Below are 16,102 nucleotides of genomic sequence, written 5' to 3'. Positions count from 1 at the left end.
TAAATGTAGATTCGGCACATAGATGAAATGTGTTATTTTTGTCTTTTTTTTTGTCCCATTACCCGCTCTTAAAATTTCCCCCTCCTCACAGTTCCTTTTCCACTTTCATGTAGTATGTGGTGGCTTACTTCACTTAACCCGATTCCTTCAAATGACATCATTTCATTCTTCTGTATGAGCCAATAACCATTCACTGTGTATGTATCCCACCTCTGCCTTATCCATTGGTACTGCTGACCATCTCTGTGAACAGTGCAGCAGTAAACACAGATGTGCCTGCATCTCTGTGTTTGCCTGACTTGGAGTCCTTCTCTTTCAGTTTGAGTAACTTCCAAACTAATTTCCATAGTGGCTGCCCCAGTTTCCGTCCCCACCAGCAGCGTATCAGAGTTCCCCTTCCCCCACATCCTTGTCAACATTTGTTGTTTGTTTTCTTGATGATTCTGACTGGTGTGAGATGGAATCTCAACAGTTTTAATTTACATTTCCCGGATGGTAAACATTGAACATTCCCCAAATATTTATTAGTCATTTCTATCTCTTCCTTTGGGAGTATCTGTTCCATTCCCTTGCCCATTTACTAATTGCATGATTTGGTTTTCCTACTTCTTTATATATTCTAGAGATTATTTCCCGTGCTGCAGACTGATTCTATACCTGATTGCTTCCTCTATCGCCCAGAATCTTTTGAATCACGTGCAGCCACACTTACCAATTCCTGGGAGTATTTCCTGTGTTCTCAGGTCCTTTTAGGAACACCCTTGCTATACCTGTATCTTAGATTTTCACCCTTTAGCAGTCTCCGAGTTTCAGTCTTACAGTAATATCACTTAAAGTATAACTTTGCACCACAATCTAGATTAGACAGAATTTTAACGAAAATACCTGAAGACCAGAGTATAAGTCTAGTTGGCCATTAAAGTGACAATTAACATGTGAGGCCACATGTAAATAAACATATGTGCAGATGACTGAGTTATTCTTAGTGTGCTGTTGTCAGCTTCTTCTGTTTTCTATTACATGTTCCTCCTACTATATTAAAAAGAAAAATACTTGTAAGACCAGTAATTCATTTCTCCACATGCTCATGTATCATAGGGACTGAGAACCCATTCTAGATAACACATCTGTTTACTTGTCTTGAATACTAGTAAAAGAATGCATCACAGAGATACTAGGATGGAGAAGGCAATGGAGTATGCTTGAACACGTGAATACAAAAAATGCATGAAAAAACAATATGTAAGACACCTAACATGTGCTTAGCATTTTATCATAATCAGGATCTATTTTTTGAGAGTCAAACAAGCATGCCTAGCAATATAATAAAATCTGAGGTGACCAGCTATGCTTTGGCCTTCTAGAGGGCGTATCACCAATGCAAACCAATGTACTTTTCTTAAACACGGTCTTCCCCAATGAAAGCTTACACCACATACAAGTGAGTATCAGCCATGCTTTTCTTTAAATTTAGATTGCATAAAATCACACTTTTCTAGTATGGAGATGCATGAAAAGAACCAAGATATTTTTTGAAATGACAAGAAAAGTATGGGTTTAGAGACATTACCTCCCATTTGGACTTCCTCAACCGTTCCCAATCTGTACCTAAGTCCAGTTTTCAAACCTAAATGAGGCTTGTCTTACTGAGTGTTGTTGATATGACTTAGATTAACCTTTCAGAAATAATTCTGTACAATATTTAACATGCACCTAGTATGTTTTGATGAATCAAAGAATCTGAGCTAGAATAAACCTAAAAATAATAAATAATAGCACCTTACTTACAACTTACTTAAAAAAATCTTTTATATTCTGTTCCTTAAAAGTCAGATAAAGGTCAAAGTAGATGGAAAACTGTGCTAAGAATAAAATACGTAGCACTGCTTGAATGGACAGATGTGGGACCAGCACCCCCGACTGAAAAAAAGCGAGAGCCTTGGAATTGATAGGTGCTTCCTAGTAATCGTCACCTAAAAGCAATGTGTAGAAAATGAGAAGGATCTCATTCTCCCAATAGCTCTTGAACAAGTAATGATACATACTTACAGCAGGGACACAGACTGGCTTTACAGTGACGAGCAGATTCAGGATGGTGACTCAAAATGCTCCCAGGGTTCACTTTTGTCTCTTACCACAGTTCTCTAAGAAGCAAGGTTTGCCGTTTTCACAGAGCTGGAGGCCAACAGCAAAGAAGGCACATAGGGAGAAGCAGCCTCCCCAGTGCTTGTGTGTGTTGCACGCAGGCACTGCATGTTCTCATTTACCGTGGTAGTTAAGAGCAGAACCAAGGGGCAAGTGCTCCCCGATAGCAATGAAGCACCAACGTATGTATGAATAAATTCACTTTTTAAATTGGGCGGTGTGGAATCCACCACAGGTTTTGGGGGCCATTTGTTATTTCTGTCTTTTAGAAAGGAAAATTATGTTTAGTACTAACGTTTGAACAAGGTAAAAAACTAAGTGAAGCAGCGCTGTGGTGTGGGTCCTGAGACATCTCTACAGCGTACCGCAGTTACGCTGGGATAGATGTACTCTACAGGGCTGAAGGCACTGCTGCTGGAGTCAGCCTTGACCTTTACATCTATCAGAGGCAGGGGCAAATGAGTGAAGTGTGACACAGTCAAAGGACTATATAAAACTGCCCAAAGCTTGCTTATTGTGGTGGCAGTAAACTGTGTCATCACCCACATCTCTTTCCTTGGGGTGCGGAAGTGCCAGGAGCAGAATGAAGAACGGGTCACTGAACAGGCTTTTCAGCCTTGCAGAACGACACTGTCACAGAACACATGACATTCCGGTGTAAACTGAAACAATATCCCATCTCTAAGGACGATACGTGGATAGTTTTTCTTTACAATTGTATCATATTGGCATTCCGGTGTAAACTGAAACAATATCCCATCTCTAAGGACGATACGATACGTGGATAGTTTTTCTTTACAATTGTATCATATTGGACTAATTCAGTTTCACAGAAGAAAAAAAAGATACCAAAATTAGAAACTAAATAAACTTAACAGTTTTATGTCAAATACATTTAGATAGGTTGGTATGTGCAAAAGAAGGCCACAGGGAAAGTATATTAACTTTTAAGTCCATGTGAGGCATTCGGGTAACTGAATAAATAATAAGCCTAATTAAGCATTATGACTTTGAGAAGGAATTTCAAAAATCAAGTCCTGCTGATTTGTTTTCTATGTATGTTGCTAGGAAAATTCTTTTAAGTGTTTAAGTATGTTTGAATTTCAAGTATCCCATTTATTAGTTTAAGAATGCCTAATGAAGCCGGGCGTTGGTGGCGCACGCCTTTAATCCCAGCACTCGGGAGGCAGAGGCAGGTGGATCTCTGTGAGTTCGAGGCCAGCCTGGTCTACAGAGTGAGTTCCAGGACAGCCTCCAAAGCCACAGAGAAACCCTGTCTCGAAAAACCAAAAAAAAAAAAAAAAAAAAAAAAAAAAAAAGAATGCCTAATGAGAGAAAGAAGGGTGTGGGTAGGTGAGGAGGAGCTGGGAGGAATTAGGGGAGGGAAAACCAGATTATAATGTATATATAAAAAAAGACTGTCTTATTACTCTACCGATTCAACCTACTCTCCCCGCCCCCCGTGTGTGTGTGGCCTTGGCTGTCCGGCACTCACAGAGATCTGCCCGTCTCTGCCTCCTGAGTGCTGAGACTAAAGGTGTGCGCTACCCCCTGCCTGCCTCAACTTGATATGAATGTAAGCCATTGTTTCTTTATTTATCTTATTGTGGTAGCGTCTCAAACTGGAATGATCTTGAACTTCAGATCTTCCTATACTTTCAGAGCATTGGGGTGACAGGTTGTACCCCATGCCTGGTTTATACAATACTGGGAACCGAACCCAGGGCATGCTAAGCAACACTTTGCTAACTGAGTCAGAAGTGCAGTCCTAATGGTATTCTTCTTAAATAGAATATTTCATGAATAAAAATATATTTAATCCCAGCACTCGGGAGGCAGAGGCAGGCGGATCTCTGTGAGTTCGAGGCCGGGCTGGACCGACAGCCTCCAAAACAATACAGAGAAACCCTGTCTCGTAAAACCAAATATATGTGTGTGTGTGTGTGTGTGTGTCCAAAAATAAACTCCCCTGTGCCCACTATCAAATCAAATGGATTAAACTCTGCCGATATGATAAAAGCCCTTGGTGGCCTCTCCCACTTTCTCCTCCAGTAACAACGGCCTTGTTTCCTTTCCTGCCTGTCATTTTCATGCTCTCTCTGTATCCAACACACCCACAAACAATAGCAGCACTTTTATGTCCTAAGACTTTACAAACCACGTCACATTTTACTTGGCACAATCAGTAGCAAAGCCCACATCAGCAGTGATTACACAATGAATGCAGACTTTAAATATGTTTTAAGCCTCAGAGCTTCAGTTTAGCTTCTTCAATTTATGGGAGATATAACCATATAACTTAATTGGCAAAGCTAGTCCTGACTGTCAAACCCGATCAGCCAAATCTGACTTACTCTCTCTCTCTATGTCAGAAAAAGTCTCGGTTAATTTTAAAATTCAAAAAGAATGTGTATGCATCCCCATGACAACCTCCACACTTGTGAATTTAACTTTAGAATGCTAAGTGGCTAGCTAGCTAGCTAGGTGGACAGAGCAGCTATTGTCTTGAAGACTGGCCGAAAGTCTGTGTCCTGAAGAAAAACTGTGTTGCTCCTCAGACCATTTCTTGTGAAGCTCTGTCTCTACTTCACTCTTGAGGGACTCTCCTTCAGGTGAGATTCGCTCTTCTAATAGTAATTTTAGAGGAGGTCAGATGGCAAGCAGCAGGCTAGGAGTTCTTACGCAGACTTTTAAATGAAAGGCTGACAGAATATGGAAACTGATTTCCTTAAAGCTATTGAACCTGAATACAGGATAGGAGGCTTCTGTGTGCCCAACGGTACGGGCAGACAGCATTGGCAAACTGGTTTCAATGGCCTACTGTTTTTGTAAATAAAGTTTTATTGGATACAACCACAATCAGATGCATTTTGCAGTAACTACCAAGTCTACTACAGAATGGTTTGGCTTACAAAGCTTAAGCTGTCTATACTGTTGCATGCCTCTAAAACCTTAGCAATCAGGAGACTGAGACAAGAAAACCGGTGTGGGTTCAGGATCAACCTGGGCTACAGTGTGAGACCCTGTCTCCCAAAATGAAACAAATTCTTTTTTTTTTTAAATTCAAAGTTTGTAGGACTAATGTCACAAAAACATTTGTCATGAAAAATACTATGACCCCCTCCCTCATAGCAGCTACTTCATACATTTAACTAGATCCTGGGTGTTGTTTGCAGGCCTGGGGATGAAAGCCAGGGCTCAAGTATGCTGGCAAAGCACGCTAGCACAGGGCTCTATACTCAGAGTTCACCTGCCACTTATGGCCACAGCACAGCCCAAACCAAAGATTCAAAGAACTGCGTGGGAGCTACAAGGCAGGCTCTGCTCTTAGGCATTCTGCAGCAGCCATGTAACATCTTATCATCATTCCTTTGTTCTTCAGTTTAAGCTTTGTGCATTAACTCCTTATAATCGGAAATGAAGTTATCCCAACCTTGTTTTCCAACAGCCACCAGTTACAGCTCAATATTAAATGTTTACATTATTCTGCATGAATTCTTTTAACTAGTGGTTTGTACAGCATGTTAGGATTACTTCTCTTTCTACCCATGTGTGGTGGTTTGAAAGGAAATGGCCCCCAAAGGGAGTGGCAGTTTTAAGAGGTGTGGCCTTATTGGAGTAGGCTTGGTCTTTTTTCTCAAAGATTTATTTAATTATTATGTATGCAGTGTTTTGCCTGCATGTATGCCTGCACACCAGAAGAAGGCACCATATCTCATCACAGATGGCTGTGAGCTACCATGTGGTTGCTGGGAATTGAACTCAGGACCATCTAGAAGAACAGCCAGTGAGTACTCTTAACCTCTGAGCCATTCTCTCCAGCCCCATAGGCGTGGTCTTGTTGGAGAAAGTGTGCCACTGTGGAGGTGGACTTTGAGGTCTGACATATGCTCAAGATACTGCCCAGTGTCTCAGATCACTTCCTGTTACCTACTAGATACAGGACTCTCAGCTATTTTTCCAGCACCATGTCTGTCTGCACGTGGCCATGTCCCATCATCCTAATGGACCACCCCCTGAAACTATAAGCCTGACTCAATTAAATGTTTTCCCTTATAAGAGTTGCTGTGGCCTTGGTGTCTCTTCACAGCAGTAGAAACCCTAAGATACAATTTTTTTTTTGGAGCTAATGAATGAATTCTATTTTGCATATACTGACTTACAAACAAGGCTCATTTGCCATGTTCTGATGTATCACATCTTCTATGCATTTCACCATTTTGGGAAACATTTGCTCCCTGCCTTTCTTGCCCCCACATTAAATATGTCATTTATTATATTTTTCTCCAAACCATTTGTGTGATGAGACTGTACTTCTCTTAAGCAGTACTTTGGTCCTATTTCATTTCTCTGAGGACAGCAGTAAGGTAGCTTTGTCCATGTTACCTTTTCTGATTATTTACTTATTTATGTAGGCTTCTGTCTTTCATCTTAGACACTCCCCAGATGTTGAGTATTTCTATGTAAATCTGATGGGCAGATCCATTATGAGGTTATTGACTCAACTTCCTTTACTGAGCTTTTAGGTTGTTTACTGCTGCTCAGAAACTGAGAAAGTTATCTCTTAGTACCTTGCCTGGGGCATGAAGGCCTGCTTATTTTGGTCCTAGGATCTCAGGAGTGAGAAAATTAGGGTCTCATATTCATTTAATCACTGTTTTCAGCATTTCTTTTTAATGTATTCATCAATATCATTGCCATTACCCTGATTGTTGCTATTATTGTTATCCTTTGTGTATGAGCGTGTGTACGCATGCGCCACAGAGTGTGTGAGGTCTTAGACAACATTCAGAAGCCCATCCTTCCTTCAACCTTAGGATCTGGGAACTGAACTCAGGTTGGAAGGCTTGCATGGCAAGCACTTTTACCCGATGAACCACCTTGCTATCCAACTGCTTAGTTTTCAGGATGTTCTCTTTTCCTTGGATTTGTCGAGTAAACATTACTTCACTGCCTAGACTGTTTTCTCTTTCACAAGAATGAACTTACTTTCCAGCTGGCCGCACACTATCATGAAGAGAATCTAACAGCATCCTTTTCTGCAGATTTAGCACGGACACATGTTATTTTCTAGTACTTTACCAGTTATCTCTAACTGTCCTTCATAGCAAAGTCCTACACAATTGAGATGTGAGGTTTACCTACCTTAGTTATTCATGACACTGATATGACAGGTCTGATGTTTGATGGAATGTTTCCCAATTTAGGTTTTCTGGTCATTTCCTCATGACTATATTAGGGTTATGCATTTTGGAAGATTATTTTATGGATGATGATTCATTCTATGCCTCAAACAAGGAGGCAGTCCTAACATCAGTTTTCTATGGCATAGTAAAACATTTGACCATCTGCCTAGGGTTTTGCCTGCCAGATTTGTCTATTATGAAGCTCTATTTCCCTTTTTATAATTAATAAGTAATTCATGGGGCTATGATTTCATGCCATGAAGACCTATTATTCCAAAGAATAGGAACCAATAATTTTAGTATCTGGAGATGACTTCCTGAATCAGTGATGACTTTGATAAAAGAAAATTGCAATATCTAACTTTTTTGTTTCTTTTCCTAACTGGCTGGCATCTAAATATGTCTAAAATGTTTCTAATCAATTCCTAGTTTTTAGCACCAGGTAACCCACATTCAGAGTTTCAAGATACTGCCTGCTATTGAGTATGTTGAATTCTGTGTTTAAGCTGGGTTACTTCTAGGCTTTCCTTCCTGACAGTTTTGTTAAAGCTGTTACCACTTGTCTGCATGCTTTCTAGCTTCCAAAACATAGCTGCCATCTTTGCCTTTTCAAATACATCCTGTTGCTGTCATTTCCACCAGACTTGTAAAAGTGAACTCTCGTGTGTAACTGAATGCCCATTATTCTTCCCCTACTTTCAAGTTTAAATGAATGACATACAGTATGGAATCTTCTGTGATTTGCTCTTTGTATGCAATACCATGTTTTTTGAGGTTTACCCATGTTCAGACATCAGCTCTACTTCACTCATTTTTAATTAATGATGCTATCCCAGTGTGTAAACATGCTGCAATTTCCTTATAAATTTCTACCATATTCCTGAAAATACAATGTTTAAGCTAAGAGGGGTGTCTACCTTTCAAAAGAACACATAGTCCACCTTTGGAATTTAAGTCAATAGGAAAGTAGGGCTATATACGCAAAATGTCAACCGTTAGACATTTTATTTTGGCAACTTATAGAATGATCCTAATAACACTGAGCACAGAGAACTCCGTCAATGTCAGTCACTTGGAGAAAACACTGAAATAGGTATCGAGAATTCAGAAGCAATATTCTTCTCTGAATGTTAAGCTGCAAAATCGACACATTACAGGCCAGAGCAGAGGCGTGGGAAGGTGAAACCAATGAAAGCCTGCCGGGCTGGCAGCGTCTGACTATAGTCCAACAGCTGTAATAATAAAAGAGGGATGTCATTCAGAATGGGGGTGGTGGAGAGAAAAGGAGACCCAAGGGACAAATGCTGGTGGACAATTCAGACAAATACTTTCCCCAAGAGTGGAAGCTTAACCATCCACAAGGTTCTGCTTGTATGAAGAGACAGATTGGTAACAACATGCAGTTCTCTCAACCATTTGCACCTCTGTGGGTCAGACTATCTCAGTTGTGAGGTGGAGTCGATAAGCAACATTAAACAAACATGACACAATTAATGTTAATTTTACCTACTTCCCCTCATTTGAATACTAACCAAGCTTCTGCTCTGTGCTTTGATAGTTTCCCATTGTAAACCAGTACATGGAGTTCACGTATCAATTCCATGACCATTGGACAAAATGAGTCTTTGGAACTTCCAGCCCAGAGCCAAGACCATGGTGTAGCAAGGATCCAAAGCCATGATGAGTGCATCTACACATCCTCAACTACAGCGGCACCATTTCCAAGCAGTTTTGACTGGCTTTTCTTTATTGGTGTTTCGAACTTCCTTTTCCCTTTCATGAAGCATATACTGAAAATAAAGTAGGCAAACCACTAATATTGTGCCTCTCTTTTTTACTGTCTGTAAACATATCACTGAATCATCATGCATTTTATCAACAATTAGCAAAAAGCATGGCCACTTTTCAAACAGAAAAGCTCATTTATTGTGCTTCCAACTCTTCTGCTAGTCTGAAAAGAACAATATTTTTTAAACATTTGCTACTAATAGCTTCTAATAAAGTAAGGATTAGGAAGTCTACTTCATTAGTGTTGTGAAAGAGCTCAATTCCTACTACACTGCAGAACAGGTGCCGAACCACACTGATGGACTGTAACGGAATGTGAACCTCCTTGAAAACAGAGCAAGCAATGTGGAAATACGTTCAGTTTACAAGGTTCATCTGAAATTGGTGGATAGAAACTCAAGCTAATCACTCAAATCTGTCTATAAAAACCAACCTCACAATAACAAATCAAGCCCTGCCTGCATCAGGTGCTTATTATGCAAAAATGAGTAAAGCTTAATTCCTGAATTACTTTGTTTATGATGCCATCAGAAAGATGAATAGATGAAACAATAAACTTGAATGCCAAATTCTAAGGGCGTATTAAGGTGTCCAAGCTAGGGTACTCAAGAAAGGAGTGATTAAATCTACGAGTTAAGAAGTTGAGGAGACAGCCAGGTGGTGGCAGCACATACCTTTAATTCCAGCAATCAGGAGGCAGAGGCGGGCAGATCACTGAGGTTGAGGCTAGCTTGCTCTACAGAGGGAGTTCCAGGTCAGCCAGGGCGATACAGAGAAACCATCTCAGAAAAAAAAAAAAAAAAAAAAAAAAAAAGAAGGAAGGAGTTTGGCGAGGCATCCTAGGATTCTAATGAACCTTGTAAGAGGAATTATATATAAACAGGTATGTCTGTCTGTGGATGGCATTAGACCCCACAGAGTCCCAGGAGCTCCTCTACAGATCAGGGCAGGTATAAGGAGGCCAGGGATGGACTCAGCAAGCTTCTGGTGGAGGTTGGCCAGAAGAACACCCCAAGAGCTGTACTAGAAACAGTTCCCTGAGAGAAATAGTAATGTCACAGTATCTGAGTTTATAACAAACTGTGAGGCTTCAAACATACTAATCTAAAAATCTAAAGACTGGTCTCCCCAAGGCTCTCAGGGTGGCCTCAAACTAGCCATCCTCCTGCTTCAGCCTTCTGAGTGGATAGTATTACAGGCAATTGGCTTAGAAATTTTTTTCCCCTTGAGAAAGTGTTTTCATATTTTTGAAAAATTCCACAAGATGTTCATGTATTGCAGTCCTGTAGCCAAATTGTCTTCTGAAATATTCACATTTATACTTACATACCCGGGCTGCTCTCAGCCTTGGCAAAGATTCTTTTCACAGTGGCTTTAGTCAGGGCAGAGACATACATTTTGTTAGGTGCTGAGAACAAGAGGTTGATCAACACCTGCCAACTCCAAGGCTCAGGGAAGGCCATGGAAGAGCAGGATGAAAGGGATGGGGAGAAGTGCTTTACAATGCCATCTTCTGGACATGACGTGGCTAACGGCACTCAGGAAATCACAGAAGCTGTGGTTATCTTCACAAGGTCAAACTAGCCAAAACCCCAGCATGTATGGATGGGCAGTGTGCTCACCAGGCCCCAGCCCGTGCTGAGATGCCATTGGCACCTGAGGGATGCCGGGGGAGGGGAATCACTCTCTTTTGAGGGTAAGTTCCTGTGCAATTGTGTGGCTGGCTCCATGTCCATGCACAAAGTGGCTGTGCTAAAGGGACTCAATGGACGATCGAAAAAGAAAGAAGAAAAACAAAAAGACACATTAAGTGGAGAGAGGGCATGATGGGAGATATGGGGTAGACGGTGGAGAGAAATGGAAAAGTGTATATAGTCATATTTCATTGAATGCATGCATGAAATTCTTAAGAATAAAGAAAATTATTATAAGAATACATGATGAAAACATGCATGTATTTTTATCATTCAATATTTTAGTACTATGCAATGCTAATATATTATAGTTATATTATTCTACTAGAAATACTTGAGAATTATTTCTTACAGAGTAAAACTAATACTCTGAGATGTGTTATATTTTCCCAAGAATTTATGTATCTTTAGTAGTACAACTGTTTAGCTGAGAAACACAGCATTACAAGCATAAAACTCTTTGAATACTTTCTATGTATTCTTACCTCCATAGTAGGCGGAGTCTTTCTTGTTCTTCTAATCCATGCTACAATGAAAAACAGCATTTCAGTGACTGCCATAATTTACCCAAATTAAACATTTTTCCTTTTTTATATTTTTTTAAACGGGGACCCAACAGCATGTGCGGAGATCAGAGGTTAATTCGTCAAAGTCAGCTCTCTCCTTCCACCAGTTCTGTTGGGGACAGAACTCAGATCATCAAGTTTATCTGCTGAGCCATCTTGCTGGCCATAGATGAACATTCTAATCACTCGTGCCTGTGAGATACTTTTGAACCCCTGTGATGTACTGAGCAGACGAGATGCCTCAATCTACTGCAGCACATATACTGGGAAGTGGGGTACAGCAAGTAAACACATTGATGGATAATGTCAGGTGGGGGATCTGTGTTGTGAAAAAAAATACTAGACTGTCAGGAGGGCAGTTTCAAATCTTCAAAATCACAGCTCATCAGAATTCAATGTAGTCTATGGTATGAAGGACAAATCACAATAAAGTTTAAGGCAATGTCAAAATTAAAATATTCTGGAAATCTGAATTTGCAATTGCCCCCATCAAGGATTTAAAAGCTTTCTTGGTGTGTTCTAGGAGGTAGCTGCCTTCTATGGCTGGAGAAAGTCATCATGGTTTCCTCTAACTCTCGGGAGACAGGTGGCAGAGGTGGGACACAGACACTGGTTCAGTGCCCACTTACTAGACACTGCAGCAGAGGGAAGGGCAAGGAACAGCCACCTCCAGAACAGCTACAAAGCTCACTCGAGGGTCTAGAGTCAGACTTCCTGGGCTCTCCTTTCACCCCCATCAATTCCCAGCTAAAGGGGCCCAGGGCAACTCATTTAATTGTCAAAGCATCAGATTCTCATTCTGTAAAAAGGAAATTAAAATGGTAGCTATATCAAATGACTGTTATGAAGGCTACATGATTTTTATATTTACATATATATTCAGCTCATTGCTTAGCATGTAATCATATAAATGCATTCTTATTATTATGTTTGTTTTTCTGTTTTGTTTTGTTTGAGGCAGGGTCTTACCATATAACTCTGGCTGGCTTGCAACTGGCTATGTAGACCAGGCTGGCCTTGAACTCACAGAGATCCTCCTGCCTCTGCCTCAGAAGTGTAAGATTAAAGGTGTGCAGCACCACAGCCAGCATGTGAAAGGGTCATTCGAAGCCCAAAGCAGTGGAGACCCACATGTTAAGAACTACCACTTTAGAAACTAGGTAACAACAGTTTTCTAAGTTTAGTTGATTCAATCTTCTCTATGAAACTGTGAAGTGTCCTTATTTTATAGGGAAATTAGATAACTCTCCAGGTTTGAACATTAGGATTAGGATTAGGTAGGATTCAAACCAGATCTGCTCCTGCCCTTGGCTCTGAAACCAACCATGCCTTCCTAAGCAGTCTGTCCAGTTTTCACCAGTCAAAAGTCACCAAAGCAGGAGTGTTACTGTAAGCCTCAGCACGTCAGAAATGACAAATCGTCAACCCCTCTCTATACACTGGCCAGGACAGACTGAGCAACACGCTTACATAATTATCCAGGAGCAGCTGGAAATTATACTTGGTGAACGGGCTGAAGTTAGAGCAGAAACCACTCTTCAAGTCAGCTTTCCGTAAATGCACTTTACCATGCAAATAACGTCAGGGTCTGCCTTTCTGCAAAGTCTAGTTTTGCATGGCCGTGGGTGTAGAAATGGACACTCAGCCAAGGGCTGGAATTACTGCTCCTTTGCTGTGCTCTCCTGCACTGACCCCATATGTGCATCTCTAACAGGTTCATGTTCAGCACCCTCTACTCTGTTTCTGAACTTTCCTGCTTCTGGTTCTTTTCTGCATTCTCTTTTTACTATCTTTAGCTTCTATTCAGCCCTTCTGAACCAAAATGTGTTTAGATTTTATATGACTATAGTCTGTCAAGGTTAGAGTACATCAATGGGAAATTTATCGTTCTGCCACACAAATACCTTGAGAAAGTAGGTACTTAACACTAACTGAATAGACACATCCAATACACACACATACACACCTACACACATTCACTGTTAAGAACTATTAACTTCTTCTTGCCCATTAGAAAAAAATGGCTTAGTGACATCAAAATCCCGCTATGCCATCAAGGAAAAGAAGTGATTTACAACAAAGTAAGTTATTTGTGGAATCCCCTCAGGAAAGAGGTTGGATTTAAAATCATTCAGTATAAGTCCTAGACCTTTAAAAAGTTTCAGATAATTCTTCAGCTTTAATTCACATTAGAAACTTAGTTCAGAACAATCAACCACCAGGACAGTGTTCAGCAAATTTGAGACTCAAACTAAATTCAATCTACTGCTTGTTTTTACATCTTTATGTGCTTTTAAAAAATGTCAAAAGATGCATATTTCATGACATATGAAAATTATGAGTAACTTAAATTTTCAGTGTCTATAAATAAAATTTTATCAAAACACAGCCATGCAGATTTGTATCTATGGCTACAGCAGCAGAATTGAGCAACAGTAATAGCCCAAATGACCCACAAAGTTCAAAGTACCATCTGGTCCTTTAAAGAAAATGTGTGCCAACCTCTAGGACTGTCATTTAGTATAGTCTGCTCAGCAACACATATACATCGAATGCAAACCACTACCATAATGCCTAAAACAAACTTCATAGTTAGCTAGTATATCCTTTACTAATGATTATTGTATAACCTAGAGTATATAGCTACATACCAGTGGGCATGAGACTGTGATGAAAAAATGTATAGTGACATAAAGCACCTTATGATTATGAGAAAAAACTACAGAATAACTGTTTTACTAGTAAATACACAAACCAGCAATTTCAGATTTCTTCCATGATTGGAAAAAGAAGTTTTAATAAACCTGAAGCATAAAAAAAACCCAAAACAAAAGACAAAAACCAAACAAAAAAAAACTCTTGTCTACTTTAGTACTTGAGGATTGAACCCAAGGGCCTTGTGGCAGGCAAGCACTCTACCACGAGGCTGCAGCCCTACTCCTCATTTTAAAAGGCTTTAATAAAGGTGAAGACACTGGGGGAAACTATTGCTTGTTTTACATCTTTAAACACTACTTTTGAAAGAACATTTTATGGCATGAAAATTATATAGAACTAAATTTTTCAGTGTCAACAACTTATATCGTATTGAAATGTGTTTTATGATATTTACTGGTTTTAAGTTTAAAATACCCAGTTGTGAATTTAAGAATGTAATAGAGCCCAGATGCTGAGTGTTGAGTGCCACCTAGTCACGGTCACAGTACATCATTCTCTGAGGAGGAACCAGAGGCTTCCCTAGGCTTCATTTTAGATGATCATTTAATGCTCTTTGCTTTAAGCGAATACATAAATATTAATTGCTGCAATAGCCTTGTATATTTGTGATTCTTCAAATACCAGATACGGAAACATCTTTAGATGATGGCTGATGGTAATACTGTTTCTTATGTATCTAGTAAAGACCACAGCTGGACACTGCCCATGTGATCACTCATTTTGACAATCAGACCCACTTCCTCAGCTACCACAGGTCACACAGAAGAAGCGGGCGGGGAAGTAAAACTATTAAAGCATGATTTTTAAATCTCAAAACAATCTAAACAGTAACTCTATCCAATTATGAATCATAAAATGTCCTTACCATTGGTAAAATGTCTGTAAGTTGATTTCTGAGTTGGTCCTCTTTATAATGTTACTATTGTTTAAAGAGAATTCAGCAAAAGGACGGACAGTTAAAACCCGAGGATCCTAGTAGTCTTTCATCAGCGCTCATTTGCACTCTCATCACTATGCATGAACTTAATTTTCCCATTGGTACACACCAACTATAGTGAGTATAAAGGTGAGCATGCAATTAAGGCTCCCGTTAATCATGTAGAGAGACTAAAAGAAGCAGGAAGAGGAATACTTCATGAGGCATATTTTCTTCAAATCTCTGCAGCATCCTTCCAGAAACACTGCCATCCATCTATGGTAAATTAGATATCCTACCACCAGGTTAGCAGGTAAGCAAAATCAAAAGTATAAAGATGTTAACAGTATGCACCTAAACTTGAAAGAGATATTTGTTTCACTCAAGGAAGAGTCTCAAAGTCTCATAATTAGAGAGAGAGAGAGAGAGAGAGAGAGAGAGAGAGAGAGAGAGAGAGAGAGAGAGAGAGAGAGAGAGAGAGAGAGAGAGAGAAGGAAAGAAGGAAGAAAAAAGAGATCCTCACCAGTTCTGAGAGTTGGCACTTCTTCAAATTTGAGAAATTCTTCAGAAGACATATTGTGAACGAGTCATTTTCTGGTAACTGAACTTTAAGAATATCTTGACATATATACAAGGATTATCTGGTGACCTTTAGGATTCAGTGTGGCTTCTTGAGTATGCAGTAAAAAATTGAAGCTTCTCCTAAAACTTCAAGAACTAATGCTGCCAATAAGTACCCAGGTGGGAAGAAGGCAGATCATTGCCTGGCTGGCACCGTCATCACAGTCTCACAAGATCTTTGCTAAGAACCCAGATGGGCTCTGCTTGGCCTCCTGACTCACAGAATTCTGGGGTAATAAGAATATGCTGCTTGAAAACCGACAAACTCATGGAAAGTGAATAATGCACAATTGCACCACTCCTGGGTCAAACAAGAAATTGAAGACTTCCTAGAATTCAATGAGAATGAAGACACAACATACCCAAACTTAATGGGACACCTTGAAAGCAGTGCCAAGAGGAAAGTTCATAGCACTAAGTGCTCACATGAAGAAACTAGAGAATAGTCACACTAGAGAATTAACAGCA

The 16,102-nt window shown here is 40.0% G+C and overlaps 1 protein-coding gene and 1 long non-coding RNA gene across 5 annotated transcripts in view; one reads left to right on the top strand and one right to left on the bottom strand.

Annotated features, from left to right (window-relative positions):
• The window catches only part of Ndufaf2 (NADH:ubiquinone oxidoreductase complex assembly factor 2), a 106,215-nt gene that overhangs the window by 18,462 nt on the left and 71,651 nt on the right, over nt 1-16,102 (bottom strand). For 2 of the 4 annotated variants that reach the window (XM_040729134.1, XM_040729133.1), the window contains exon 3: nt 11,299-11,339. In XM_040729134.1, coding sequence (XP_040585068.1) covers nt 11,299-11,339 — 41 coding nt within the window. Of the gene's footprint in view, nt 1-8,319; nt 8,564-8,863; nt 9,122-11,298; nt 11,340-16,102 lie in introns of those variants that run through there. The other 2 variants (XR_005870009.1, XM_040729135.1) reach the window with 2 other exon arrangements.
• On the top strand, nt 5,874-9,148 carry LOC121133215. Its single transcript, XR_005870010.1, has 2 exons — nt 5,874-5,932; nt 8,890-9,148. It is a non-coding gene; the product is annotated as an uncharacterized LOC121133215 (long non-coding RNA).

The sequence above is a fragment of the Mesocricetus auratus genome, unplaced genomic scaffold (genome assembly GCF_017639785.1).
Source record: "Mesocricetus auratus isolate SY011 unplaced genomic scaffold, BCM_Maur_2.0 Super-Scaffold_100020, whole genome shotgun sequence".
Taxonomy (NCBI): domain Eukaryota; kingdom Metazoa; phylum Chordata; class Mammalia; order Rodentia; family Cricetidae; genus Mesocricetus; species Mesocricetus auratus.
Note: the sequence above shows the minus strand (reverse complement) of the source record. Positions and strands in the feature narration are given on the sequence as shown.